The 27,573-nt window shown below is 40.5% G+C and overlaps 1 protein-coding gene across 8 annotated transcripts in view; it reads left to right on the top strand.

Annotated features, from left to right (window-relative positions):
- The window catches only part of CACNB2 (calcium voltage-gated channel auxiliary subunit beta 2), a 256,830-nt gene that overhangs the window by 129,775 nt on the left and 99,482 nt on the right, over window positions 1–27,573 (top strand). Inside the window, exon 1 of one of the 8 annotated variants that reach the window (XM_063324698.1) lies at window positions 12,266–12,566. The exons of the other annotated variants lie outside the window; for them this stretch is intronic. Within the exon in view, the coding sequence (XP_063180768.1) occupies window positions 12,534–12,566 (33 nt within the window). The 5' untranslated portion in view covers window positions 12,266–12,533. Of the gene's footprint in view, window positions 1–12,265; window positions 12,567–27,573 lie in introns of those variants that run through there. 8 annotated transcript variants of the gene reach the window in all.

Here is a 27,573-nt window from a genome sequence, read left to right as displayed (position 1 = left end):
TCTCTGACAATCCCAATACAATTATAAACATGGAAAAATTGGAGAATAAATTTTTTGGTGGGAAAAGAGTGTAAAATAAAAAAAAAATAAATTGAAAAATACTGTTTTCCTAAAGAGAAGCTACCTGGTGTTAAAACTTAGCTCAAATAATGTCCACGTTCCCATGCAACATTTTAATCTTTTTGTCTACTGATCATCAAATAATGTCATCAAGGGTTTGATTTATCTGGGCTATAGAGTAAAAGAAAGCTTTAACCTGATATCACAGAGGTCCAAAGAAGTCCATGCATAGTCATAGAGGTCCTGGTGGACGGAGGAAGAAGTTACTGTTTGACAGGGTAAGGGGATCGCAGGGAGCGGCGCTGTGGATGGGCAGCCCTCGTGGACTGAGAAGCAGCAACAAAGCAGGAAAGGTGAAGCAGAATACAGGCAGAAAAGAATAAAATTTGGCTGAAGGGATTCAGCCATGTGTATTATGTGGATTTCTGCACGTTTGGTCAACCCATCCTTAAAGTGATGGTTGATGACCATTCGTTTCATATTTCCTCAGTTTCTATCCTAGTTTCTAGATGTGTCACGAGGGGAAGAGACCATTTAACTTTGTCATTTTGGCTGTAGTCACTTCTTGTTCAGAAGCATTTTAAAGGAAGCTGTGCTTGCAAATTAGTTTGGTTTTAGCAGTACTAGTCCTCAAACACTGTCTAATTGAAAAAGGAATTGTTTAGATGGCCGAAAGGAAAGTAGTGGGAAGATTTGGAAGATTAAAAAAAGAGATCTAGCTTGAGAACTTTTTCTCTCATATTTCTTGGCACGTATAATTAAGTAAATTAACTATTGATATCAGTCTCTTAATAACAGATGTTGCATCAAAAGTGGATACAAATTGGATAATCGGGCAGAAAGTCAGATAACCCTTTAATGGGTACTTTTTTCTGAATTGCCAAATTTCAGCATGTCCCTTGTAACAAGTTGACCCCTGAAGTATCCAAGTCAATTAAAATGCTACAGTAGGATGAAATAAAATAATACTTATTGCATAACCACTGACATGTTTTCACCACCAACGCAGTCCTTGTGACATAGAAATTCTTCAATATGGAAACTTCTGTAACTGCCAGAAAGTGTAAGCACATCCGGCGCAGTAATTCCTTGTGGTCTCCTGCGGCCGTTATTTTGTCCTTACCTATCCCACTATGCAGAGAAGTGACATCCTGCCTTTTGCCAATTTGCCCAGATTTTCCTGAATTTATGTTTTTGGCATCAGTGGAATAGATAATTGCTGCTGCTATTTTTTATTCAGTTTTCAAATTGCAGTTAACCAGCCTCAGAACTGATAAAACTGAAAGGACGAATTCTGCTCTTTGCTTCCCAGGATGGAAGTGCAGCATAAAAATGGTGTAGAAGGAGGGGAGGTAAAGTGCCTTGAAACTTCATTGCATTTTGAGATGTCCGTCTTGTAGGCTACTAAGCCACTGGGCTGCTCTATTTTAAAGTGACTTTTTGCTATGGGCCAAAATACAGAAGATGTTATTAATTGTGAAAATAGGTTTTTCTGTTATTTATGTATTTTCTATTTACACACATAGGACTTTTTGCTTTTTTTTTTTTATTTCTGATCCCTGAAGTCCTTTGTTGTAAGTACAATATTCGCAAATGTTCACGTGCCGCTGGTGCTGCATGTACACTGCGTGAAAGCCTGTGGTTTATGTTGCGCTTGCAACTGCTTAATAACAGCAACCAATGTGCTGTGAAAAAGATAGTTGAAAATTCTCCATACTGACTGACAGGCTAAATGTTTACATTGCTGCTCATGCCATCATCTTATATTTAAACACGCTGCTGAGTATTAAAGCGTATGGACAGTCTTTGTATAACAGCTCTGATTTTTAGGTTGGTTTCCTAAGACAAGATTTATGCAATCCCACTTTCCATCTGTTAGTTGTGCTTCTCAGTAACTTCAGTCCTATGGCCAATTTAAATCAGTCTTGCGGAGGTCTCAGAAGAACTGAGTGCTTATAACAGACCTTCTTGGGGGCTGGATGGAGCTGTTAAAGCCATTTGCTCGACATGCCAGTGTGCGAGAGTCAAGGCGCTCTCTGGGCTCCTCTAGCATCCAAAAGATAGCATCCAGCCAGCCCATGAGCACGGCGTTAACTCCAGAGTAGCTGAAACAAATGCTGCCTCTTGTTCCACCAGCAGCTCGCGGAAAGGGAAGGGGAGTTTGGGGAGGGGAACCGAGGGTATGGAGCATGTGGTGTGTAGGGAAAATGAGAGAGAGCTGAAGGTATTGTGGAGGTGTGTGTGGGAAATCAGGCTTCGTTACTTCTGCTGTTCGCAAAACAACTTGTTTTTCTTCAGCTCGTCATTAATTATACATTGCGTTTTGCTGTATTTTAATGGATGTAAATTTCTCTTTTGTTCTGAATGTTTTGAGGCTGCCGAAAGGATGCTGACAGATTGACGATTTAGAATATTCATTGCTTAAAAATTATTAGCTTGTTAGTTAATTGTATTGATAGAATATTAGTATCAGAAAAAAAATATAATTGTGAAGCTCTGCTGGCAATTCTAGGTATAAAAGCTGAATTGCGCTTTGAGTAGGCTCATGCTGATCAAAGGATGTCAGTAGAAAGACTGGCTCACAGTTGCAATAGTTGTAACGTAACTTAGCGTGTTCTCAGTTTGACAAAGTCCTCGGTCAGGTGCGTATTATCCTTTCTGTGCAATTCAGCACAGCCTTGTAAGTACGCAGTTCAGCAGCTCAGTTCAGCAGGATAGAGGCTTTTTGAAAATTTGTGTGACCCAGACATGCTTGGGCTTTACACTTTTCTCTCTTATTAAGAGCCTTACGATTGGGGGGTTGGACTCGATGACCTTTAAAGGTGCCTTCAACCCAAACTATTCTATGATTCTGCTTGTTTATTTAAGCACCATTCAGGGACTGTTTTTTGTTTGAAAGTTTCTGGTTGGGTTTTTTTTATGTTTTGTTTTGGGTTTTTATTTTTATGTCACATTCACATACACTTTATCATTATATGACAATGAAGTATGCATTATTTCTTGCCTTTTAATAATGTAACAATGAAACCAGTATTTTCAAATCATAGTATTCTATTCTATTCAAATCAGAGTAACCTCTTCAGTATTTGCTTACTAGAAACTAGTAAATGAATATGTGTAAGGCATTGGAAAAAGTACTATTTGAACTTTTGAAATACTGCTTTTCAGCAATATTTCCAGTTCATCTCGGAAACGGGGTCACTTTGGCTAATGCTTAATTATATAATAGTTTCCATAGCTTATGCTATGATGGAATGCTAGAAAAGTCATTTTCAAGCTAAGCACTTTGATAACTTTCTGCCAAAGTCAAAGTAAATCACTGAGTTCCCAGAACATCATGGTATTTTCTGGCTGAATATTTTCTCTCAAGAAAATGTGATCAGCTTCTATTGCTGTGTTTTCACATGGATCTCCCGGCTTCCTTAGAATTTGCATAGACTTAAACAAAGCAACTAGCATTGTGATGGCAGAAGTCTTTCATTTTAGGAGAAGCTTAAGGTGTCTGAACTAAATTGCTTGAGCCAATCATTTCCGTCTTAAATTTTAAAGGCAATTTTCTGCATTGAGTCTGGTTTAGTGTAAATCCATTATTCCGTTCATGTCATGTACAACACAACATACAACTTAGGTTCAGTTTTATGAATTTAGGAGAGGAGAAATTGTTATGCTGGAATTCAAAATGCTGTCTTTTTATAGGTCACTACCATATTAAGAGCAAAATTATGGATTTGATCAGAATTCTTATGCTGTTAACTTTTTTCATCGTGGTAAATCAATTGCCTAGTAATTTTTTTGTACTTAGGAGGAGTTTCTCAGTAACTTCAGAAATCCTCACCCAACTCACCTTAGTATTATGGATTTGAACCTGAGAAAGGTAGTGGGGGATGACTGCTGAATCACACTAGCAGGCTCACCTTTAAAAACTCTTAACTGGGATGCAGAAAACGCTGGAGTGCCTTTCTTAGAGTATTAGAGCCCTTCAGTCTCAGACAGAGAAGTCGAGCCCTACACAGAAATGTGGTCTGAGGTATGCGCTTTGGTTTGATGCATGAGCTTTCAGTATTGACAGCACTGGGGTACCAGGCTGTTCAGAGCAGTCTTTTTATGAACTCTGATTGTGGATCGTAGCAAGAAGGAGGGGAAAAAATGCACTAAACAGTAAAATGTAATGAAAAATCACAATTTTACACGAATCTAGGAGAATATAACTTGGAAAAAATATGTAGCGTTTCAGTGTAGGAGAGGGAAGACCTTTCCACCCTGCCCTAAGCATTCACTAGGAGAGTTCTTACTCTCTGCTAACAAGATTTAGTTAATTTGAGTGGACAAGGAAGATTGACTAAAAGTATCTTACCTTCTTGCTGCATCTCATCAGGGCAGTTCTGAAAACGTCGCCGTAACATGTTGCATTAGTTCTCTGTAAGGAACAACTTACTGTAGCTATTTCGTCCATTACATTGCAAACTACGGACTCCGTTTAGCTCACATACTGGTTCTTCTGACTGTGATTCCACCGCAGCACACAGAGTTATTAGTCAGGGTTACACATCTGGCTCCCTGCTCATTAAACTGAAGTATGTTTCTCCAGTGCCAGGGTGACGCCTGTCCTCATAGGTGAGAGAGGCTGTTGCAACAGCCCATGTGCTGCCTAAATTACACTTGATTCCTACTGTGAGCTCTGAAGCAGGTCTCAAGTGATACATAGTCCTTTCTGCTGAGGCGAGTTTTCCAACTTTCACATTCCACCAGAATTCATTTCACTGGAGCTGGTTAAATTGTACAAGCCATTCGTCACCAAAAATTGAACATAATTAATAAAGCTTTTAGGATTGCCAAAAATGCGAACATCAGAAATAATAGATGTTCCAAACACAGTAAAAATGAGAGATGGGAACTGAGATTTGAAGAAGTGATGAAGCCAAAGAAACCACAACATTTGGTGAGAATCAATAACTTAAATTGATGGAATTGTGGAATGATGGCTTGTGCCAAAATGGCATAAACAAGGGCAAAGTGTGCCAAAATGCCTCCTGTGGCCTGCTGTTGCGGCTCTGCTGATCAGATGCACTTTTGTTTCTGAAATGAGAACAGAATTTGGAGATGTCAATAGCTCAAGTTTTACAAGCACTTTTATAAATGTGATTTTGAGATATGGTTGGACTTGGTACACAAATTATTACCTAATTTTAAAAACCAAAACGGTATTAAAGGACCAAGGGCTCGGACCTCTCTTCTGGGAACTATCAGTTGAGAAGTCAATGCCCCACATATGGGAACTGGACAGCAATAGTACCCAGAGGACAACCTGTACCTCGAGCAGTTTTCAGGATGTGGACGTGGCTAGAAGTGGTTAATATCCCTGGTAGCTGCTGGTAGGTCCTGTGCGCAGCTACAAGCCAAAGTTACTCCTCAGTCACCAGCTCCAGGAGATCAGCATCTGGTGATCATCGGGTTGCTCGTGGCACTTCAAGCATTTCCCTGCACTGAGGAGCAGACATGTGCTGAGTGAGGGAGCTAAAAGCCTTTCACTGAGGTTAAATCCCAGTGTTTATTTAATGTAGCATTCAGTGTAGCAGCATGTAGTGGTGATATTACGGAGTTAGATTAGTAACTTTTCAGTGGAAAGCTGTATTTTTAAAGGAACTATATCCATCACAGGCTATTTTTCCAGGGTTATGTGAGTTTTATACATTTTACTTCAAGATCTTAGTGTTGTCTGTGAAGATTGGTTCTATTATTGATGTTCTTGTGCTCAAAAGCATATGCACTTCTCTTCTTGCAGTTAATAAGCACAACGAACATTATGTCTGTTTTAATCTTTGGGGTATTATTTCCTTTAAATGTGGTTGTTTTTTCCAACAGTTTTCTTCCAACCACTTAAAGCTCCGACAAAATTTACAGCTGGTTCAGAAGTGTTTGGCTGCACATTCAGTTGCAGGCGAGCGTCCTAGAGCAGCAGCGGCATGTCGAGCACTTGGCTTGTTCTTTCTGTCTATATCCCCATTCTCTGTGCTTCATGGCTGCAAGGCTACAAGAAGACAACGTTCCCCATGACTCTGCATTACGTTTAAAAAATCAAAATAAAAAATCTTGCCCACGCATGTGAACAATGACCTGTGGGCAGATCTTCCAACTTGATAGCATTTATAGCACCTCTCCAACATCCGAATGATGCAGAGGATCCATAATACAACAGGTATTTGAATTACAGATACATAATTCAAACGGTTTCAAAACCTTCACTGTGTTCCTGACACTCACGGTGGGTTGGGTTAAATGTTTTAACATCTGACTGCAAGAAGAATGGCAGCTTGTTATTTCTGTGACGCTGTGAGAACAGACTCATGTTATCTTTCAATTCAGGAGGAGATAGCATGTGCCCCTAATGTATGTATGTTTGCAAGTTGAGAAGTTTAGTCTGCTGTTAATGTTATCACTGCTGTATCCTGAAATAGAAAACCGCAGGCAGATTGGATTGTGTTAGAGAATGGTAACCATAATAACCAATAACAATCTGTGAATGATAAGCAGCTTCAGTGTTTAAAAATAAAATTTAAATAGCATTGCAATAGTTCCATGGGCATACTATCAGATTTTATTTTATTATACATTCATTTTAAGCTCGTTTTTGAGATTTAAGATGTAATATTAATCTCAAGGAAGTGTTTCATTATTGCATCTTGAATTAGTTGACATTAGTTTATTATATACCTAAATTAAATCTCATAGAATAAAATGTTACTTATCAATCCTCTTTCAGACGTGCACCATCTGTAAAGGAGAATTACTAACATCCTAAATGATGTATGGAATTTTCTGTAAGAAAGCGGACTTTGATTTTATGGCTAGATGTGAGGCCAATACATTCAGAAAAGCAATACAAAGTCTGCTAGAGATGATCACAGAGCATCTTGGTGGTTTGGAATCATGTTCTGGGATGCTGCCCAACACTTCTGCTGATATGAAAAGGAAAAGCAAACAAACACACACATAAAACGCATTTTAACTTGACCCAAACCAGGCTATTTTTCGGGGGGTGCTTAAAAAAAGAAAGGAAGGTGTCATTCAGAAAAAGTGAAGGAGGGGGGCCAAATTGTGTCCTGGACACTCCATCCCCCTCTTTCCCTCCCCGCAACATACAGATAGGGGCATTTAGGAGGACTCTGGGAAACTCAAACTGAATGACTTACCTGTGATGAAAGTGTAGGAGCAGCATGGTGCTGTGATCAAGCTGTCAACTCTTCTGGGTTAACTTGTTTTCAGTCTCCCTTGCTGAGACAGTCCTATCATTATCATAAAGTACTTGGACGTTTCTTAGAACGCAGGGTCTTATTTCCCGGTTGTTCTTAACTGACGAAACACCGCGGTTATCGCCATTCTGCATTCAGAGAGTAACAATGGCCATGAGAAGAATTGGGAAAGGCCCATCCTTCAGGATGGGATGATGTTCAGAGGAACAAGAAGGCCTGGGCTTCAGATCCTCTCTCAGGGCAATAACACTCCTGGAGGTGTAAGCAAGCCACAGTTTATGCGGCTGGAAGTGTGGTGCACACAGTTATCCTGACCACCACAGAAAAAAATCAATGGGAGAGCTAAAATTCATTGGAAAAACTGAAAAATTACTTGCTAATCATTTTCCCATTTTAGTAACACTGTTAAGCAATTATTTAGTGCTGGTTTGGGATAGGATAGTTTTGATGGTAGGTAATTAAAGCGAAATAACTCTTGCTCTTTGGTCCTGAAAGGGGGCAAGTTCTTCAGTGTTTTTGGCCCAGGTAAATGAAAAAAGGAGCATTGACAAAGTTCCCTTAAGAATGATATGCCTGCGTTTACAAGAGACAATCCTTGTTGCTAGCTGTGCAAAAGACATTTACAAGCTGTTGACATTCTTCACTGTGATTTGAATTTGAATCTGAATTAGGTAAGAGAGAGTTGATTGCTTTCCATTTGAGTTCCTGAATAAAAAACTGTTACTGTTGGATGCAAGTTGAAAGATTCTTGTTTATCGAGGAAGGTCTGTTTAGTCTATTAACCTTGACAACCATGTCAGCAGTTTCTTTTGTTTGTTTTCCCAAAGGCACTATGTTGAAGTAGTATGATATACAGTTATTTATAGTGTAGATAATTCATAGCTATGCTTAAAAGACATGGGTCAGAGTTTAAATACCAGAGTTAAATGTCATCCTCCTAGAAAATTTGAAAAGTCATTGTGCTTAATCTTTGAAAATAAAGATGGAGATATAGAGTCACTAAAATATCAACATGAATCAGATATTTTTTTGTATTAATTTATTATGGTTTCGCAGAGGGGCTGAGGTAGGAAGGCACCTCTGGAGGTCATCTAGTCCAGTCAACTACTTGGAGCAGGTCTACCTAGACCCAGTTGCCCAGGACTGTGTCCAGATGGCTTTTGAATATCTCCAAGAATGGAGACTCCACAACCTCCCTGGGCAACCTGTGCCAGTGCTCAGTCACCCTCACAGTTAAAAAAAAAAACAAACCAAAAAGTGTTTCTTTATGTTTAAATGGAATTTTCTATATTTCAGTCTGTGCTCATTGCTTCTTGCCCTTTCATTGGGAACCACTGAGAAGAGTCTGTCTCTGCCTTCTTCACTCCCTCCCATCAGGTGTTATACACGTTAGTAGATTTTTATAAAAGGACCAAAATTTACAGAAAAAATCAGAGCAAACAGAGTCCACGCATATTGACACACCTGCATTTGTACCTGGTTGCCTCTGTTAACAGATGTTTAATATTGCTATTGCTGCCCTGGATGCTACAGATGAGCAAGGGCTAAAGTACTTGTGTACAGTAGAAAGCTAAATAAGTGATTTCTTTTATCCCTGTGATTTATGCATCATTTCAGACTGAAGTCTTGTCTCTCACAGTCAAGCCTCCAGGTAGTTTGCTTTTCTTTGAAGGCTGGTTCTTGAGGCCCAGTCTTCATCAGGTTGGGTTTGTGTACCTGTGTAGCTCTCTGTCGTGCATCTTCAAGCACGGGTCCTGCTGGAAAGTACCACTGCAGGAGAGGAGCAATTTCAACCTTAGCTTTGTTTGTCACCTTCTTTTTTTATAGAGCCATTGGTGTGGTTTTGACACTTTCTGCCTTTACCCCAGTTTTGTTGCTGTCCTAAACTTCATCTCTGCTGAAGTCTCCACCCTACAGGTTTTTCCGTAGCCCCTATTTGCTTGATCAGCCAGTTCTGCCCAGGCATCGTATCTCAGCATCTCTGCCCTGCTCCTCACCATTCCCGTCTTCCCTGGTTAGCTGCTAGCTTTAGGCTAGTCAGGTACCCAGCGGTCCCTGTGCAGGTCTTTTCAAATCCTATTATGCTCATTGCCTACCATGAATGTTTTTCTTGCCTAATCTTAATTTGTGTCTTCTGGCCTGGTTTATCGCATCTCCTCCCTGTAGGTCATGCAGTTACACTGCTTCCTTCCTTGTTCTGCATTCTGGTTTCCTGCCCTTCCCATTCCCACCACCTCTCCAGTCCCATCGCTGCCAGATTTCTTTTTCAACATACTTCTCTCTCTCTCTCTCTCCCGTTTCCACTTCTGCGCTCACTCTTTCTGTGTGGATCATGAGATTCTCATCTGTGCTGCCTTGCTGCAAGGGTCAGGACCGGCGAGACATTGACCGCCCAGTGCTGGCCAGTCCCACGCTACACTGAGCCAATGGGGGAAGGAAGCGCAGAGAAAACCCACCGCTGTCACTTAGCTGGGAGTGGAGCACAGGTCATCCAGAAGTGCTGTGCTAAGTTTAAACGCCCTCAACAGGGGTGGCATTTTTGCAGACTTTAACTCTTGAACCATAAAAGCTGTATACAGATTTGCTTTGTGGAGTCCTGAGATAGACTTGGGTACCTGTCATGATGTTTCAATTCAAGAGAGCAATGAGCAATTCAGCTTATTTACCGTCCAAGCTGCCAGACTCTGGCTGCTTGTACTGTCTGTAGTGAGAATTACTTGTGACATGTAAGTCACTTATGGTGACAGTCTGAATAATGCCCTAAGTCTCTGTTGAGTATATGTGAACTGCAGTCCTCCCTGATTTCATATTCATGCCCAAACTACAGGAGCTGATGAAACTATTTAAAAAAAAAAATCACCATAATTTTTAATACATGAAAAGCAATATGTTTTCCTTATTCTTGGTGGTAGGAGAATTTGTGACATTCCTGCTGATTTATTATTTTTTTTTACCAAATTTAGTTGGGAGAGCCATATCCAAGGAGGGTGCAATCAAGTTAGCACCCAGATTTCAGTTGCTTGTAAGAGCTGTATCAGACAAGTGAAGTAATGGATGATGGCAGTGGCTTTGCCTGGTATTGACAGGTGTGGTTTCATGCTAAAAAAGCTGGGCAGTAATGCTTAGGCAATTACATTAAAACTACTAAGTATATGTAACCACACTCATTCAGCATCAATAGTGGCAACCAACATGGACAAGCGATTATTACATTCCACTAGCCGTGTCTTGTGTCTGTTATTTACCTCCGTGCAGGAATGGTGCATGCTTTGTTTACTTTCTGGCAACACAATATTATGATATTACTTGTTTGAAGCCTAATTTGCAATTGATATAATGTGAAGTGACCAGTTTGGCTGACAGATTAAACTACTGCTCTTTTATAAACATATGGTTGGAAGGAAAATTAATGTCTTCTGATTTCTAATTTGCTCTTTCCAAGGGGATGAAGCTTGGTTTTAACTCTGCTTGTGAATATGTAGAAGAACTTAAAAAATCTGGACTCATGAGTCACATCACGTGTAGTCAACAGAGGACCAAAGGTCTGTTTTGACCGAGAAGGCAGACTGAGAGAAAAATATCCTACTAACTCACGCAAAGAAACTGAGGTAGTCAAGACAAGATCTATTTAAATTAAGCGGGGGGTGAGGGGGGGAAGGAACAGCGAGGATGTTTACATTGTATTTGAACGGCTTCATTGGGTGGTTTTGTTAGGAGAGAAGTCTTGTTCTCTTTCCCGTGTGGAAGAGGAGGAAGTTGAGTAGCACCAGCTGTTTTTCAATGCTGTGCGTGTTCATGGTATCTTCTCATGATATGTTGTGTATGTTATATTAACATGATTATAGATAAAAATGAGCAAGCGTACACCCACGTTTCCTCCTTCAGACATTACTTATTCCATAATTTTTGCTACATCTTATGCGTAGTTCCGATTACGGGATATAGTGATATCAGCAATATGAACTATAAGGAATTCAGGGACTGAGCAGAGAGGGGATGGGTTTCCTAGTGCTGTTTTAAAGCTGTTTTGATCGGGGTTGTGTTACTGGATGCCAGCTGGTGGCCTCTTCCCCAGTTGTGAAGAACAGCCTTTCCCAGAGGGCAATATTTCTGTCTGCCTGGCTTTATGCTGTATTCCTAAACCATCTTTAAGGAGTTTTATTTTTAAAGCCCCATTGTAATTTTAGACTGGGAATGCTGTTGGCGAATGAGTCTCCGAAGTCTTTTAGTCTTTAGCGTTTTATCCTGCTTTTTGGCTGCTTTTACTCTTTCCTGCCCACTCTACCTGGACTGGAAGTTGGCCAGGAGCGAGGCAGGGCCTCAGGTTCTTCTGTCATGGCGCGGTGTCCTACGCTGCACCCGCTTCCCGTGCTGTGGGGGTAGCGGGTATAACTTTTCTGTTACCTAAGTGCCACCGTGTTATAAAGTTGCGCTGTGTTGCGCTGGCAGAGCAGCCTGGGGTTGATCAGCAGAAGGAAGCAATGAAGTGAGTGAAACATAGCAACCGAAAACTATCCTGGACTGATTTTTATTTTCGTTGTTTTTAATGGAGGTAGATCGTGAGATAGCTCCGTGGGGTTCTGCAGAACTATCAATCAGAGGTGTGCGGGATAAATGTAGATGAGCTCGGGTGGTCCAGGTTGTGAGCTGCCTGCTTCCGAGCTGCTCCAAGTTGAACTCCTTGTGTTCGCCTCGCCCTTCGGCAGCCTTTGCTCCCGCTGCCCCTCGCTGATGAAGGCGCCCGACCACCCGCTCCAGAAACGCGACTCCCGCTCCTTTCCCGGCCTCTCCCATCCCCAAAAAACCCCGCTCCTCGGGCTGACACGCGCTTTTTCCCCCCGATCCTGCTTTTCCCCCCGCAGCCAATCGGGGCAGCTCCAGCAGCCTGTGAGGAGGAGCCGGAGCCCGAATGAGCGCCCGGCGCTGCCGCCGCGCTCCGCCCGCCCGCCGCCGCCGCTGCTCTCCGCCGGGGGAGGGAGGTTGGTCTGCCGCGCCGTTCGCCGGACCGTCGGCTCCTCGGCCCCTCGCAGCCCGGGGTTTCCTTTCCGCGCCCGATCGCGGTGCTTAAAAGAGGAGTTCGGTGGTGGGAAAGGAGCGCCGGCAGCGTGTGGGGCGGGAAAGCCCGCCCGGCCCAAACGCAGAAGTTGAAGATGCAGTTGAAGATGTTACTTTAGGCGTTTTGGACGCTCTGGATGGCTCCTGTCAGGCCGTGAAGGTGTAGCTATGTACCTTTTTGGCAGTGAGGATTACGAAGTGGTAAGATGTAAACTAAGGTTTTTTTTTTTTTTTAATTATTTACTTTTAATGTTTCCTGTCTTATTGAGCAGCTTTGAATTCCTGTCAGTGCTGTGCTTTCTGTAGTTTGAACTTCAGTACTCGCCAATCTGATTGCTTTTAAAAAAATGACGTTTTCCTGCAAGTTCTTCAAGTAGCGGGTTACTATTTGCCAGATAAAATTGAATATACTTTCCTGTTCACGTTTATTGCATTGTGGTGATACTGAAAATATTCAAGTACTGATTATTTTGAGGCAATTCAGACTTTGGGTTAAGCAAAACCATGCTTCCAAATAATTCGGAATTTGTCTCGTACTTTGTAATGTAGATAGACAGACTACAAGTAGCTTACAGAACTGCCCTTAATTCTATGTTTGTGGGGATGCTGCCAAGCGATTTCTTTTGTAGAGTTCGAAACATATCATTGTAACGTAATGTAATGTCCATCAAAAGAGCTAGCTTAAAAAAAACCCCAAACACGCCCACATTAAGATCTGACACTCTCTACTTCAGCATTTGTGTAAAACGACATCTGAAAAAAGTCGATGATGTAAGAGAAAACAAGAAAATTGAAAAGAACTCCACGCTGTTGCGTGGCATTGGTAGCTGACATAAAAGTTTGCAATTTTGCAGCCTGAGGCTCGTCTGCTACGTTGTGAGCAAAATGGATGGATTCTTCCACCCACACACCGCTCCTGCCCGAGGCAAGACCTGAGCAGCTTTGGGGAAAAATCAAGAGACCAAAAAATGAGTATGAACTCTACTATAAGACATCAAAATAAAATTCACATGTTAAAAAGTGGTGCATTCTTTGCATATAACTGGCAATTGCAAATGTTTTGTTTTGATTATTGAAGTTGCTCTTTGAAGTACAAAAGCGCCTTTTATGGCAGTCTGAGTTCTACAACACATTTCAAGGAATTAATTTAGTTATTTTGGATTTTTTCCTCATTTTTTTTTTTAATTCCAACCAGCTATGTTTTTGAGATGCAGGAAACGTAGAAGTTGTTGAGGAAAATAATTTAAACGCAGCTGTCTGCACATTGAACTCATTTGCGTGTGCGACTCGCACAAACTTTCACAAACTGAGCACGGCAACTGAAAAGAACTTAAGTTTCTCCAAAGCAGCAAACAACATGGCATTGCCGTAATTATGCTATGGATTGATTACTCGTTATAAAAATTGGCAGGTAAAAGAAAGTTTCCAACTTTAAAGCTTTTAATGGACTGATTCCTTTTTTTTTAATCTATTACATCTTTGTAGCTATTTGTAAAGAGTTGCACATCTCTCGTAATAGATTTTTGCCCAGTCTCTATGCTCCGTTGTACCCTGTGTAGTTACTTACTGGTTTGCACAGAGAGTGAAGCTTTGGGTCTGAAATTTTAAAGGACCTTGAAAATAACCTAGGTGACTGAAGAATGGTGGTTAGGGTTTTGGACTCCAACATACTTCTCAATGTCTTTTCCTGATGCTGTTTCGACTAAAAAGTATTGAAGTAATCTGTGTCATAGAAAACAGTTCAATGTTTAAGACACCTTTCACAGGCAGGTGGGACATCTCATTCCAGTCTCTTTTGTACTACACAGTTCAGCAAAGTGGAATAGGATCAATAGAAAAATGTAAGAAATCCACCATGAATTGTGTGAGTTGGGTTTTATTTTTTTTATTTTTCTTTTTTTCTCTTTAATAGCTCTAGATGTCCCTGAAACTGAAGTGTAATGAGCTCTTCAAACTAAATGTTTCATTGAGTCCAGACCAAAATGACATTTTGGTTTTTTCTTCTTAGTTTTTCCTTAAAGCAAGATAGTTCAGGGGAAAGTATGGATGCACTTTTTGGGGTGTTATTTTGGCAGCCAGACTTACCAGGATGTTTGCTTTACTCAGTGATAAGTAAAATAGAATAGATGGCCTACATAAAGCTTGAAGAACAGTTTTATTGTTCAGTCAAAGCTAGAATCAATGTAAAACTTCTGTTTGTACAGATCTGTAGTCCATGAAGCCATATGCTCTGCACTGTGGAAAAGGCATTTGTTTTATCTTCCCACACAAACAATTACTTGTGAGTCACTGAAGGACAACATGAGCGAAGAGAGTGACAGTGAAGAATCTCAGGATTTAATTTTAAGTTCACGATTAATTTCAAACAATTTTAAATTAGTTTGAGGCATTGTAGCTGCACATGTAAAAGTTGATTTTTATCCTAGAAGTGAAATTATTGATAAAATAAAGCATCTCTTAGAGGAATTCAATAAAACCCCCTTGAAAAAACCCAACCCCTAGATAGGATAGAAATAGAGAAAACCCTATTTCTCTAGGGTGTTTCTAGAGAAATAGAACTTTCTGTGGTCATTATGTGCATTTCGTACATCCACATGAGCATGCACACACATTTGCAGAAAAGTGAGCATCTGAAGCGATTTTCTAACTCAGTTAAATTCAATAGTGAAACTCCACAGGCTGCTACAACAAGCTTTTGCGTGTGCCATCCACTTTTGCTTTCTTTTTGTTCCTGTGTATAAAAAAGCTTGGATTATTAATTTACGCTGAGTGCATAATAAGTCTAGATATCTGACAGCACCGATAATCAGTTTTTATACCATCTCCCCTAAACCCTAGCTAAATAAAGATAATATTGTTTAAGGATCAGTTATCAAAAGACGATGCTGGAGTCTCACGTATTTCATGTCATAGTGACAAATGCTGTGTTTTTGAAATGATTAATAAAACCATGTAGCTGTGGTCCTCCCCTGTTTGAATGAGTTTTTGCATAAATAAAATATTGAGCGTCTTTCACATTGCATTTTAGCACTTAGGCAGAGGTTTATTAACCTCTTGAGAACTGGTGGAATAAACATATGGTATCTTTTGTGGTCTTTTGAGGCATTTTTTTATGCCATGTACATGGAAATTTAGAAGTGTGTGAGTACGTTAAGCAATTTAATTTCAAAAATACAGGGAACTATAAAAACCTACAGCCCAAGCAATCTCATTTGTGGCTATAACGTGTTTGTGTAGGGATTTTCCTGTTTGTTGGCAAAATAAACCTCTGATAACAGAACAGAATTGGGATAGTTCTTCAAGAAATGAGCAGAAAGTGGAAGCTCTTTTTCAGGGCTGCCTGGTAAGTGGGACTCTGCGTTAACCTCCCAAAGCAAAAGCATCTAATACTTACTCCCAACAGCCTTTTGAGCTGCTGTGTAAGGGGTGAGGCAAATCTAGCCGTAGTGCTTGCATGTTTGGGAGGCTTGGCTGGCTCTCCTGTGTCCCCAGGCTATGCTTGGCCCAGCAGAGCGTTTCCCACAGCTGCAGAGCCTCCGCTCTTGCTCCCTCAGGTGAGGTTTGCCTGGGCATCTCCATCCACGTCCCACCACTGCCTTTCCTGGAGGCCCTGGGTGTAGGTGTGCAGGCCAAGGCTGATAGCCCCAACCTGTCTCTAATTGGGCATGGCACACCTCGGCGTCTTGTCTCTCCTCCCTCCTGGCAGTCTTTCCCAGGAGAAACTGGGCTCTGGTTTAGTAGGATGATCAGACATTGCAATGTAAGTGTAGGATTAAGTAGGATTTCTCTTCAGAACAACCTAATTGTTGGAAAGACATTTTACATCAGAATAATTCAGAGGCAGGGAGTTTTCTTAATAACTGGTCATTTAAGGAAAATTACTGAATTTCATTCGCTCTGTTGCATGCAACTTTCAAACTTTTGCGGTTAAGTAACTGTTTTTAACTTTCTTAAGAAACTCAAAACTTGACTCTTCTTTTGCTCTTCATAGATTTGTCTTTTTGAAAATATCCTTACAAAGACTGTAAAACCTCTTTATCACTCCAGTGATTTGGTTGTGATGACTAGAGCAAATGTTTTGGTTGCCTTGGAAATCCAGTATTTGTCACTTGTGTTCTCCAGGCAAAAGTTTTGAAGTTGTCTATTTGAATTAAATCTTCACTTCCCTGGAGTTTGCCTATGTCCTCTTGCAGGATGGAGCACTTCTTATGGAATATTGAGTATGATTTTGATAGATGCCAGTTACACTTAGGGCTCCTGCAGGGTGGCATTGTCTTCTTAAAAGCATGAAAATCTGTCTGCTAAATTTCTAAAGGAGTGGAAGATCTTGAAGCAGCCAAATGACGTTCAGGTTTGAGAAGGATTACTCTCTGAGTGCTAGTCATGACTCAGTCAGACCCTGATTCCATTTGCAGCAGGCGTGCTGCTGATAGGGCTAATCTCGCTGTGAGAAGGGAAAACCCCACCTATTTTGGAAACATGCTATCAAAATCCTAGAAATCGTTGGGGAGAACACATTGATGTGTTTTCAGTGTTTATTCTGAGTCATCGCTACTTACCTTATTTCATAAACTGAGCAAAGGGAGAAAACATAATAGGGTGTTCCTTAAGGTTGGAGAGAGTCACATGTAACTGTTTAGCAACAGTGTTTTTTATCATACTGTGGATTAACACAGGAATATGTCTAAAAATCATAAATCAGGATTGCTTCTTTGGAAACCTACTCACTTGAGTTGCAAGTTTCTTATTGCAAGCACAGTTATGCAGATTTCCTGTGGCAGAACACTGTAAAATTGTAACCCCAAGATTTTGGAATGATTTTTCCTTATTCACCTTAGTTCAACCTAAGGCAACAACATCTAATGCTATGTTCAGATGAGTAGGTTGTGTGGCACGTGTGAGTGTAACTTAAAGTACAGACTTGAAAGGCAGGAAAATTAAATTGAGCCTCTGAGGTTTTCTTCAGCGTCATGAGTCCATCCTTGGACAAATCACTTGATATTTTGATTCTTTGCCTTTAAATTTTAGGTGATAATTTGGTTCTCTTTTGGTAACAAAAAACGTTTAACTTTTTTAAGCTGGTAAGGTGCTTTAAAAATACCTGCTTTGCACATAACAAATGTTAGTACTTGATTAATTTTCAACTGCAGGTGTTGTACACGTGTGCAAGGAATGGAGTTATTTATGCCTAAAACAGAGTGTTTAGTGAGAAGAGCTCTGTGTGACAGACAAATGTGCTCACATCCAGAGCTGGATGTGGGTTTGTATAACAGTCACCCTTGGCAAGCCTTTGCCCATGGATTCTCTGCAGCAGCCAAAGTGTAGAAGCAATACAGTTTTTCTTTCCTAAATTGGAAAAATTAGGGTCATGCTGTATGGCATCATTCCCCATGACTAGCTCAGAGACGTCTCAGCTGTGTTTTAAGCACTGCATATGAGTTTTGGGATTCCCCGAAGGGAAGCCTGGGAGAGCAGAATGGCTCCTGAAGTAGTGTCAGTTTAGGATGGGGAAACACCGGAGAGGAAAACCTTAATAAACCCATGCAGAGGGAGGTATTGGTCATTTCTGTGTTGCTCCCAAGACACCCAGTGTGCTTTCCAGTTAGTGGTTCGGGCAATTGTAGCGACCGTATGTTTTCCCCAGAATAAAACAGGTGTTTACTCTAACCTCCTGCAGTGTATGCAAAGTAGATTCTTTAATAATGATATTACTGTTTGACCTCCATATAGTTTTCTTTTACTTGTTTCCTTTCTTTAATTTGAATTTCACTGAGTATGGAGCCTTTTGGATTATTGACAGTATACTGAAGGGATTTATGCTATGTTTGGCCTTCCTCTACCTCTGTCACCACAATCCAACAGACGAGAAAAAGTTGGGGAGCTCGGTGGAGGCCTTAGGTGGAGGCACTGAGCTGTAAGTCCTGTTATGTACATGAGTCTCTGAGCTGTAGATCAGCTGTCCTTCACATGGAGCGCAGCATACCTATATTATAACATAGTGTCCTGGGGTATGTGAAGCCCTTGGAGATTAAAGACAGTGTTCCTCCCTCGGGAATTAACTTTTAGAAATAGATATTTCCAACAGCACATATGAGGCAAAGCAACAACTATAGATAACTTGGATCCTTTCCTACTGGTTTAGTGCTGAGTGGTGTCTGAAGGCAATGGTGGAAGGGAATGAGCATACCTTTTACCATGGAAGTGGGTCATGGTTAAGCATACCATGTTTGAGAAGCAGGTTTGTACCTGAGGCATGCGCGGGAGGGACCCTGTGAACTAAGCAAAGGTCAAACGAGTTCTAGCGTTTAGAAACCAGCCACACTGACCAACTCCAGCTGGTGAAATATCAAGGGAGATGTTTACTTATGTTTACCGAGTAGAGGGGAAGAGATGTAGAGTGTGGAAATTGCCCTGGGTTGGCAGGATCAGTGCAGTTCAACCCACTAATGTGAAGACAAAAGAACAAAACCAAAGTATTTACAAATGGCATTCGCAGGTGGTGTGGGTGAGCAGCCTTGTGAGCACTTTACACAGAATCATAGAGTGGTTGAGGTTGGAAGGCACCTCTGGAGGTCATCTGGTCCAGCCCTCTTGCTCAGGCAGGTCCGCATAGAGCCAGTTGCCCAGGACTGTGTCCAGTTGGCTTTTGAGTATCTCCAAGGATAGAAACTCCACAACCTCCCTGGGCAACCTGTGCCGGTGCTTGGTCACCCTCACAGTGAAAAAGCATTTCCTGATGTTCAGAGGGAGCCTCCTGTGTTTCAGTTGGTGCCCATCGCCTCTGGTCCTGTCACTGGGCACAACTGAAAAGAGCCTGGCTCTGTCGTCTTTGCGCCCTCCCTTCAGGTATTTATATATATTAGTAAGATCCCCCCGAGCCTTCTCATCTCCAGGTTGAACAGTCCCAGCTCTCTCAGCCTTTCCTCATAGGAGAGATGCACCAGTCCCTTCATCATCTTTGTTGCCTTTCGTTGGACTCTCTCCAGTATGTCCCTGTGTCTCTCTTGCTGAGGAGCCTGGAACTGGACACACTACTCCAGGCGTGTCCTCACCAGTGCTGAGTGTTTTGTTTGTGTGTTTTTATCATTTTTTGCTTCTCACCTTCATCTTGCAGCTCGTAGTAAGTGCTGGTGAAAAAAAACAAAGAGTGGAGATACGTGGAGACACTTGTCTCTGCTTGCCCTCCACCGAACTGGTCGAGGTGGCTCTGTACCTCTTGGCTCCTTTTCCATTTGTGAGACAGCAGTGGGAAGGAGCTGAAGGAAGTCTTGCTCAGGCTTTGGGAATAGTTGGCTTCTAATTGTGCTGATAGCACCAAGTCGTGATGAAATCTTTAAATTGCTTGGTCTTGGTTTCAGTTTTTTCCGTCTGAAGGAAAAAAAAATATGGTAATACTACCTCTTTCCTGGTAAAGCACTAATCAACCTCTCGCTGGACAGTTTACCTCACTGAAGCGAACCAGCATGAACTTTTAAAAAAATAACTTAATGATCAGGAATACTTGAGGTTTTCATTTTCCCTATTGTCATCTCCTTTACAGGTCTTGATATAAAAATATGGCTGTTTTTCAGTGAGGAATCAGAGTGGAGCCTAATGTAGCTGTAACAGGTAGTGCCAGCAGGGGCAGCAGTCTAGCTATGGCAGCACAGAGCTAAGAACAACATAACTCATTGTGCTTCTCTGATTTACGTAGCTGCAACATACTTAATTAGCTTAGATTCCTCTGCACATGTGTGCGTGTGTATGTTACCAGGCTTTTGGGAATCATTTACAACTTGCTCCCTGCTATGCCATATATATTCATAGTTCTTTTTTTAATTAGACGTTGTCAGAGTTGTGTAGGTAGAGAAGTCTTGTGGGTAAAAGACACTAATGGCATGCCTGTTTTAAGTCATGAATTTATAACTCTCAAGGTGGGGCCCTACACGGAAAAGTTGTAGGTATTAAGAAGAAATAGCTTGAATGCTTGAATGTGTCTCGTTAAAGAAATGGGTCTTGTATATGTTGTGCATTAATATGGTACAAGAAAATTCTAGATCTTGCAGGGGCCTCAATGTAATGTCTCTAACAATAGAGTTATTTTAAAGTCTGTTTTACAGTTAAGTATTTGTGACATGCATTTTGATGTCTATGTTGTTTAGTCTGTGGATGGATGTAAATTAGCAGAAGGGGTACACATGCAAGATGCTTTATGTGAAAAATTGAAATCATGACTCCCCTGCAGCACATATGGAAAGCTGAAGTCAAAGAAGCATGTTCGCGCTGTCTGCCATACGTGCCTGCCTGCCTGGCGCGGCAGACTGCCTGTTTTAGATGCTCTATCCTGGGTAGCGCAGCTACTTTTCTCCCATCAGCGGTATAGGAGGTGGTGTCTGGCAGCCTAGATAGCTCGTTGCTCTCCTGACCTTTCAACACTATAGTAGTTACGACAGCTCAATTAAGCACTCCTAGCAGGCAGGCTGGATATAGTCCAATGTCATTTTGATAGGAACCTTCCACACAGGGTAACCAAGGGCCAAAAATCCTGTTTCAGATTATCTGATCTGAAACTTCTGATCTGAAACTTCTTTGATAATCTCTTCCAGGCATAACTCCTTTTTTCTTTTTTCCCTCCCACCCTCTTCTTTTACAGTTGAAATTGTGTGTTCATGTCCATGTTGGAATACATTTTTGTTTTCCAGTTGGTTATAATAAGTAGGTCTGATGAACGATCATCTGATCAGAGTAAACCTATTATTTATTTTTATTCAATATTGGCTGTCAGGAAGTCTACCAGAGGAAAAAAAAAATCCATCTACCTCTTTACTGAAGCCATGGGCATCTGTCTTCATGAAGACATGTCTTCTCTAAATTATAAACAAGCTCTGGGCAACTGGACTGACTAAATGAAGTGCTGTTTGTTTACTTAAACCACATGTTACTTTCCAGATAACAACTTTAGCTGATGAATAAGAATTATGAAATACTGGGAACAGTTAGCTCATCTTCCATCAGAGTCATTAATTCTTTTTTCAGCAAATCTTTTATTTACATAGAAACAGGTAATGATAACCATGACAAGCTTGTTTATTATTTTATGCATCTCTGACCAGATTAGTGTTTTAAGATTTCTTCATGGGGAAAATTTAGCAGAACTTGGGTGTTATGATTGCTGTAACTACAGGACTATAGGAAACAGCAATTTTAAAAGCTTTTTCTCTGAGAAATGAAAGAATGAAATCCCTGAGAAGTTCTCCCATGCACATTTCATTGTACATTGTCATTTACAACACAATGTGAATCTATACGTTTTAATTTAGCATTGCATAGGACTTTTTGGCATTTAAAATGCTAGAATAACATACTGCATTTTAAGATGTATGATATAGTTTTAGTCTTCTGTTAAATCTTACAAACAAGTCAGATGGTGTTAATGAGCATTGGTTTTAATAGGTTTTTGATGTTTTTTAAGGCAATTTCTGTGTTTTGTTCCAAATATCTTGGTAAATTTTCTTATTAAAAAAAACCTCTTTAAATCAAAGTGTTTGTTTATTGGTTCAGGCAAAGCAATGCTGGTGCAGAAATCCAAAATGAGAGTGCTTCCTACCCAGTTGAGCTCTTAAATCTAAGGGCAGGTAGACCATTACAAGAATTTAAAGCAGAGGGAACAATAGTAGGCCAGGCTGTAGGAGCAAGGCTGATACATGCATAGCTATTATTAGAATATTACAATACAAGAATATAATTGTATTGCAAAGCTGTTCCTTTAAGAGCAACCCAATATGATAGGCGAAAGTTCTCTGCATGTCTTTTTATAAAGTGTATTTGCCTGAAAGTCAATGAGAAACTTAACTTTTTCTTCACTGGAAGTAATTAAGGTTTTTTCATGTGCAGAAATTGGCTTTACTAAAACTGACTTTGTGCTGAACTTGATACAGTTGTATTCATCTGCTTATGGAAGCAGCTCTACAGGCTACTTTTTGAGGTTAAATGTCGTGTAACTTCTTAATTTATTATATTAAGATGATTTATTACTCTTACATTTTCCTTATATTTTTCTGGTGTAGGAGGTTAAAAAGTAAAATTCTATATAAAGTTGGAAAATTTCCATCCATGGAGATTTTCAAAACTCAACTAAACAAGGCCCTGAGCAAGCTGATCTGGTTTTGAATCTGGCGCTGCATTGAGCAGGAGGTTGGACTATATGTCCTGTCCTCCAGATGTCCCCTCTTCAACCTTTTTTTTTTTCTCTTGGTTCTATTCAGAGAACACAGGCCATATAGAAATTTTACTGGAACCAAAGTAGAAATTCACATGTTTTATGTTACAAGTCAAAACTCACTCTTAGAAGTCTTCATCTTGTCCAGCAGTTCCCCATGATTTAGTCGCCATTGCTGAAGGATGCGCTATATAATTCTGAAATTTTAGGCCTCTAATCTATAATTCACTGTGATTCTTTTCCCTTTGTCTGCATTCCATATAAATATAGTGCTATATCTATAAAGTGAGATCTGAAGGATGGGGCCATTAGGTTGTTGCTCAAATATAGTCAATTTATCGTATGTATCGTATTGTGGTTTACCCCATATATTTAAGAAAGTTGTGTTCTGTTTCCCTTAATTATCCTGTGGTCTTTCTAAGACGGAATTATTCGTATTGTTTGCTGTAATTCTGTTATTTGTTATGGATATACTAGCAAGAACATGGGTGGCCTTTGGAGATGCTTAAGCAAAATCATAAGGCTTATTGTACGAGACTCTAGTACCATATGTGAAATTTTGCTTTCGCTGATTGACGTTTTGCTATAACTTAACAGCAAGAAAAAGCTTTATTTTTCTTTTAACATTCACCACATAAACCTATTTGCTGATACCAGCCAATAACTTAAACTGGTTTGCCTTCTGAATAAAGAGTTTTCCCACGCATGTGTGAATGTTATCCCCCGTACCCCCCCATCAGTAATGTAGATTTGTAAGGAAAAAATGAATCATTCTGTTCAGCCGTATCTTGTTAGTACAAAATGATGTTCTGATCAATTTGAATCCAGCGGTTCGATGGAATTGTCAGGCAAGAACATCTGGGAAATGGTCTGGATGGGACTGTCCTTAGTGTATTGAGGGAGAAAATAACACCCAGCTGATACCATTTCCTCTAATCATTGTTGCATTGTCAGCACAGGAATAAAATTTGAGATCTTTCTCTAATCAAGTGCCTCCCAGTAGCAAGGATACGCTCTAGAAAAAACCCAAACACCACAGGTTGTACTGTTTCACTTAGGGCTATTTTAAATAAACCTGGACATCTGTGTCTGTGAGTGTGGTGGGAGAGATTAGTCCTGCCATTTACACAACACGTTTTGTGGATCAGCTTGCCTTGTTACAATTGACAGTGTCGTCCTTGCACTTCTCTGGTAGATTTTATGACGTGAATGAAATGCTATTCAATTTAAATAAGGTCTATTTTAGCATAATCAAAGAGGAAACAAGAAGGAACTGCTGTTGAGATCATAAGCTATGATGATTTTGAAAATGAACGGGACTTAAAAATACTGATGCCTTTTCAAATCGTAAAGAAGATCCATGCTTGTAGACAACTAAGAAAACACGAGAGCACATTTGTGTGCCAACTTCATCAACAAACGTTTCCTTTTCTTCTGCATGAAGAGAGAAACAATAAACCGTCATTTTTGTTTTACTCTTTGTAAACTCAAGAACTTTGAACAGGAAGGGAGATGCTAACTGTCTTAACTACTGCTGATTATAGATGGGATAATTATTACAGAAGGAGTGATGGAAAGAGAGCAGTGTAAATCCAGAGTGAAATTCTGGTTTCCTTAAATAAAAGTTTACAATACTTCTGTAATAAGTGTTTCAGCCTAATTGAAATCAGTTAAGGATAAATGGAAAATGATAGTAATAAAAAAAATAATCAACATACTAAATTCCTTTTTTTCCCAAACAGAGATGAACTGGAATACTACTGAAAGCCAGTAGGAGTCAGAGTTCTTAAAGCATGAAAAGCCTGTCTTGCATTTAGTGTTGACTTCTGACTTTAACCTGTCCAGGGAAGCCAGCATTCTGTCTCTGGAGAATCTCTGAGAGGGTTTGAGTACAAACGTATTTGAATTGCGGTGTAGCAGCACATATACAATCTACGTGACTACTGAGTGGGCTATAGGTGTGACCTGGAAAAGATGATGAATCTTGGGTTTCTCCATCATTTTATAATTCTTATCTGTCCATGAATACTTTGGACTTCATGTAGTGCAAGGCAAACACAGAGATTGTTGAATGCTTGTAAGCAGAGAAACTAGTTGTGGAATCAGCATTCTCCTTATATTCTTCAATTTGAAAGCCTAAAGCCACTGGGTATTTACTGACTGTAATGGAAAACTGCGAACAGTACAGAGGTGGAAGTGGTTAGATGCTATAAAGATGCATATTGTTTAAAAAAAGGGCAGATACTCGCTTGCTGACTATCCTTATAGTGCCAGGCATATAAGCTCAAATAACATTGAGGTAATTTTTTTGTTTGACAGTATTTTTATACAATACTTTTCATTCTAGAAAAGATACCTTTCTGCCTTTGTAATGATTCAAATTTTGGGATCTTCTCTGCTGCTAAACTGGAGACTGGAAAGAACTAGTAAAAGTTCAGAAATGCTCGTTGGCCTTCCATGCATCTCTTAAATTTTTTAAATCTTTCTCTCGTATTTCTCCTCTGGAAGCCTTGTCCTTCTTCGCTGCTTTGTCATAGGTACTCCTCTTCTGTGTGGTATGGATGATGCCCATCATCCACCTACGTACTTTCTGCTGGCTCTTTGTTCACTCTCTTCCTCTTTATCTTTAGGAGTCTCATCTAAACAATAATTGCCTTACTAATTAGCACAGCAGAGCAGCAATCTCAGTGACATCTTTGTAATATTCCTGTCCCCTCAGCAGGCGTCCAGTGGTGCTAGCAGCAGTGGTACCATTGATAAGTTTAGGTGGTAATTCCTTAAGCAGAAATTGATTCCCTTGTCAACTGGAGGAAATATGACTTTTAATTGAGCATAACCGGATGAGTTTAAGGAGAGAATTAATTCAATTTCCAAACAGTGAAGCAGAGAAGAAAAAGCAGGCGTTAGCCAGAGCAGTTCCTGAAGAAGAAAACAAATTTTCAGGGATGACATGGATTTGGTTTTATTTCTTTGGTGAGAGTTAGCACAACATGTTTTGTGAGCTGAAGGCTTTCAGAGCTGGAGTTTCCATTCTTGCGTCTTTCATCACTGCAGGTGCTGGAGACTCTCTTGTGACCAGAAATTTGGTAGGGATGTGCTGGAAGGAATTTCTTTATCTGTCGGATTTTACAAAGTTAATTGATCCTGGTAGCGTATTAATAATGTTGCTTTACAGTAATGTGAGGCATTGCTTCTCTTAAAATTTTTGAATGCATTGACTATGGCACGTCTATAAATACACGTTTGCCTAAGTTGTATGTTGGCTTGTTTCTGAGGAGAATTCCATTATATTTCTGAAGTTGCAGATTCTTTTGAAATCCTGAACTCCTGAGTCCTCTATGAACAGGAGCACAGGCACGATATTCAGGGAGGTGATAACCTCCCTCTGCACAGCACTCGTTAGAACATACCTGCTTCACTGTGACCAGTTTTTGGCCAGTTTTTGGTGCCCCAACAGAAGAAAGACATGGGTAAATCAGAGAAGGTTCGGTGAAGAGCCCCCAGGGTGACTGAGGCTGGATCACTTGGCCTGCAGGGACAGGCCAGGGAACTGGGGCTTGTTCAGCCTGGGGATGAGATGGCTTCAAGGACAACCCAAAGCCCCCAGCATCTACAAGGAGGTTTCCAAAAGCATGGAGCCAGGCTCTTCAGAGGTCCGTGGTGGAAGGTCAAGAGACAAACACTGGAAATGGAAAGAGAGGTTCAGACTGCATATAAGAAAAAACCATATTCACTGTGAGGACAGTCTGTCAATAGGATGGGTTTTCCCAGAGAGGTTGTGCAGTCTCTGTGTTTGCAGGTTTTCAAAGCCCAGCTGGATAAAGTCCTGAACAAGCTGGTCTGGTCTCACAGCTTGAACAGAACGTTGGACTAGAGACCTCCTGAGACCCCTTTCTGCCTTGTGGTCCTGAGAAAAAGATGTAGTACGTCATCATAGTTCTGACACAGGAAAGGCATTCTTTTTTAAGATTTTGGTTTTATCAGCAAATCAAATGTGTATTTTGTGTCAATATTCAGTAATGCAGCAATAGATAAAAGAGCAACCAGCGGTCCAAAATTTGGTGCTTCCTCTAGAAGAGGAAACGGCTCAGTGCGGGATATGATGTAATGTGCTCTCCTGACCCAGACAAAGTCTGTTCTGAATCAGAAAGAAGTCTGTTCCTGATGTTTCTTTTATGTCTGAAAAACAGAAAATGTTTGGTCTTCTAGGTCTCAATAATTTTAAAAACCTGGGTTCACTTATTATCCAGGAAAGTGGCTGTTGTACTCTGTTAAGCTTTGAGTGTTCCAGAACACAAAACATATTCTAACATTGAGTTAGGAAAGATCACTAGACCATATGCTGCTTTTATAATTTCCTTTAATTTTTCTATTGCAGTTCGTTTATATTTTATTTTCCTTCACGTTAGCATCTAATCATCGTCACCATCTCCAGTAGCGGGCATACTTCTCTTTTAACTCTCCCATCTTTATTGAAGCAATCATATCTCAGTATAAATATAAATCCATAGTACAAGATCTGTTTTATCTGTAAGATAATATACTTAGATTTATTCATTATGAGAGATTATATACTATCAGATGGTTTCCTACAACCTTGTACTAATTTGTTTTTTGCAAACGTTCTAAACGAGTTTTGTAAATGAGCGTTGTGTATGCTCTTCACGTTCATGTGTTCCCTTGTAGACAGAAAACAGAGGCGGTAACATACAGAGACTTCAGTCTTGCTTCTTAGTAATGAGGTGGGGATAGTGCTCGAAAAGTGCCGTAGGAAGGACTCCTGAGTTGGAATCACAAACTCCGTGTTGCTGTCCCTCTTGCAAAAGGCAGTTGGTGGAGTTGTACAAGCAGTAAGTAAGCAGTGACGGCCACACGGATTGGGATGGGAGAACCAGGCCTGCAGTGCTGGCTTTAGCTTCTCGCCCTTGCATGAATATCACACCCCGCACAATCGATACCCTCACCCGCTCTGGGTGGATGTGCTAGGTTAGATATCTTTTAGAGTCAAAT

Source organism: Chroicocephalus ridibundus, chromosome 2 (assembly GCF_963924245.1).
Source record: "Chroicocephalus ridibundus chromosome 2, bChrRid1.1, whole genome shotgun sequence".
Taxonomy (NCBI): Eukaryota; Metazoa; Chordata; class Aves; order Charadriiformes; family Laridae; genus Chroicocephalus; species Chroicocephalus ridibundus.
Note: the sequence above shows the minus strand (reverse complement) of the source record. Positions and strands in the feature narration are given on the sequence as shown.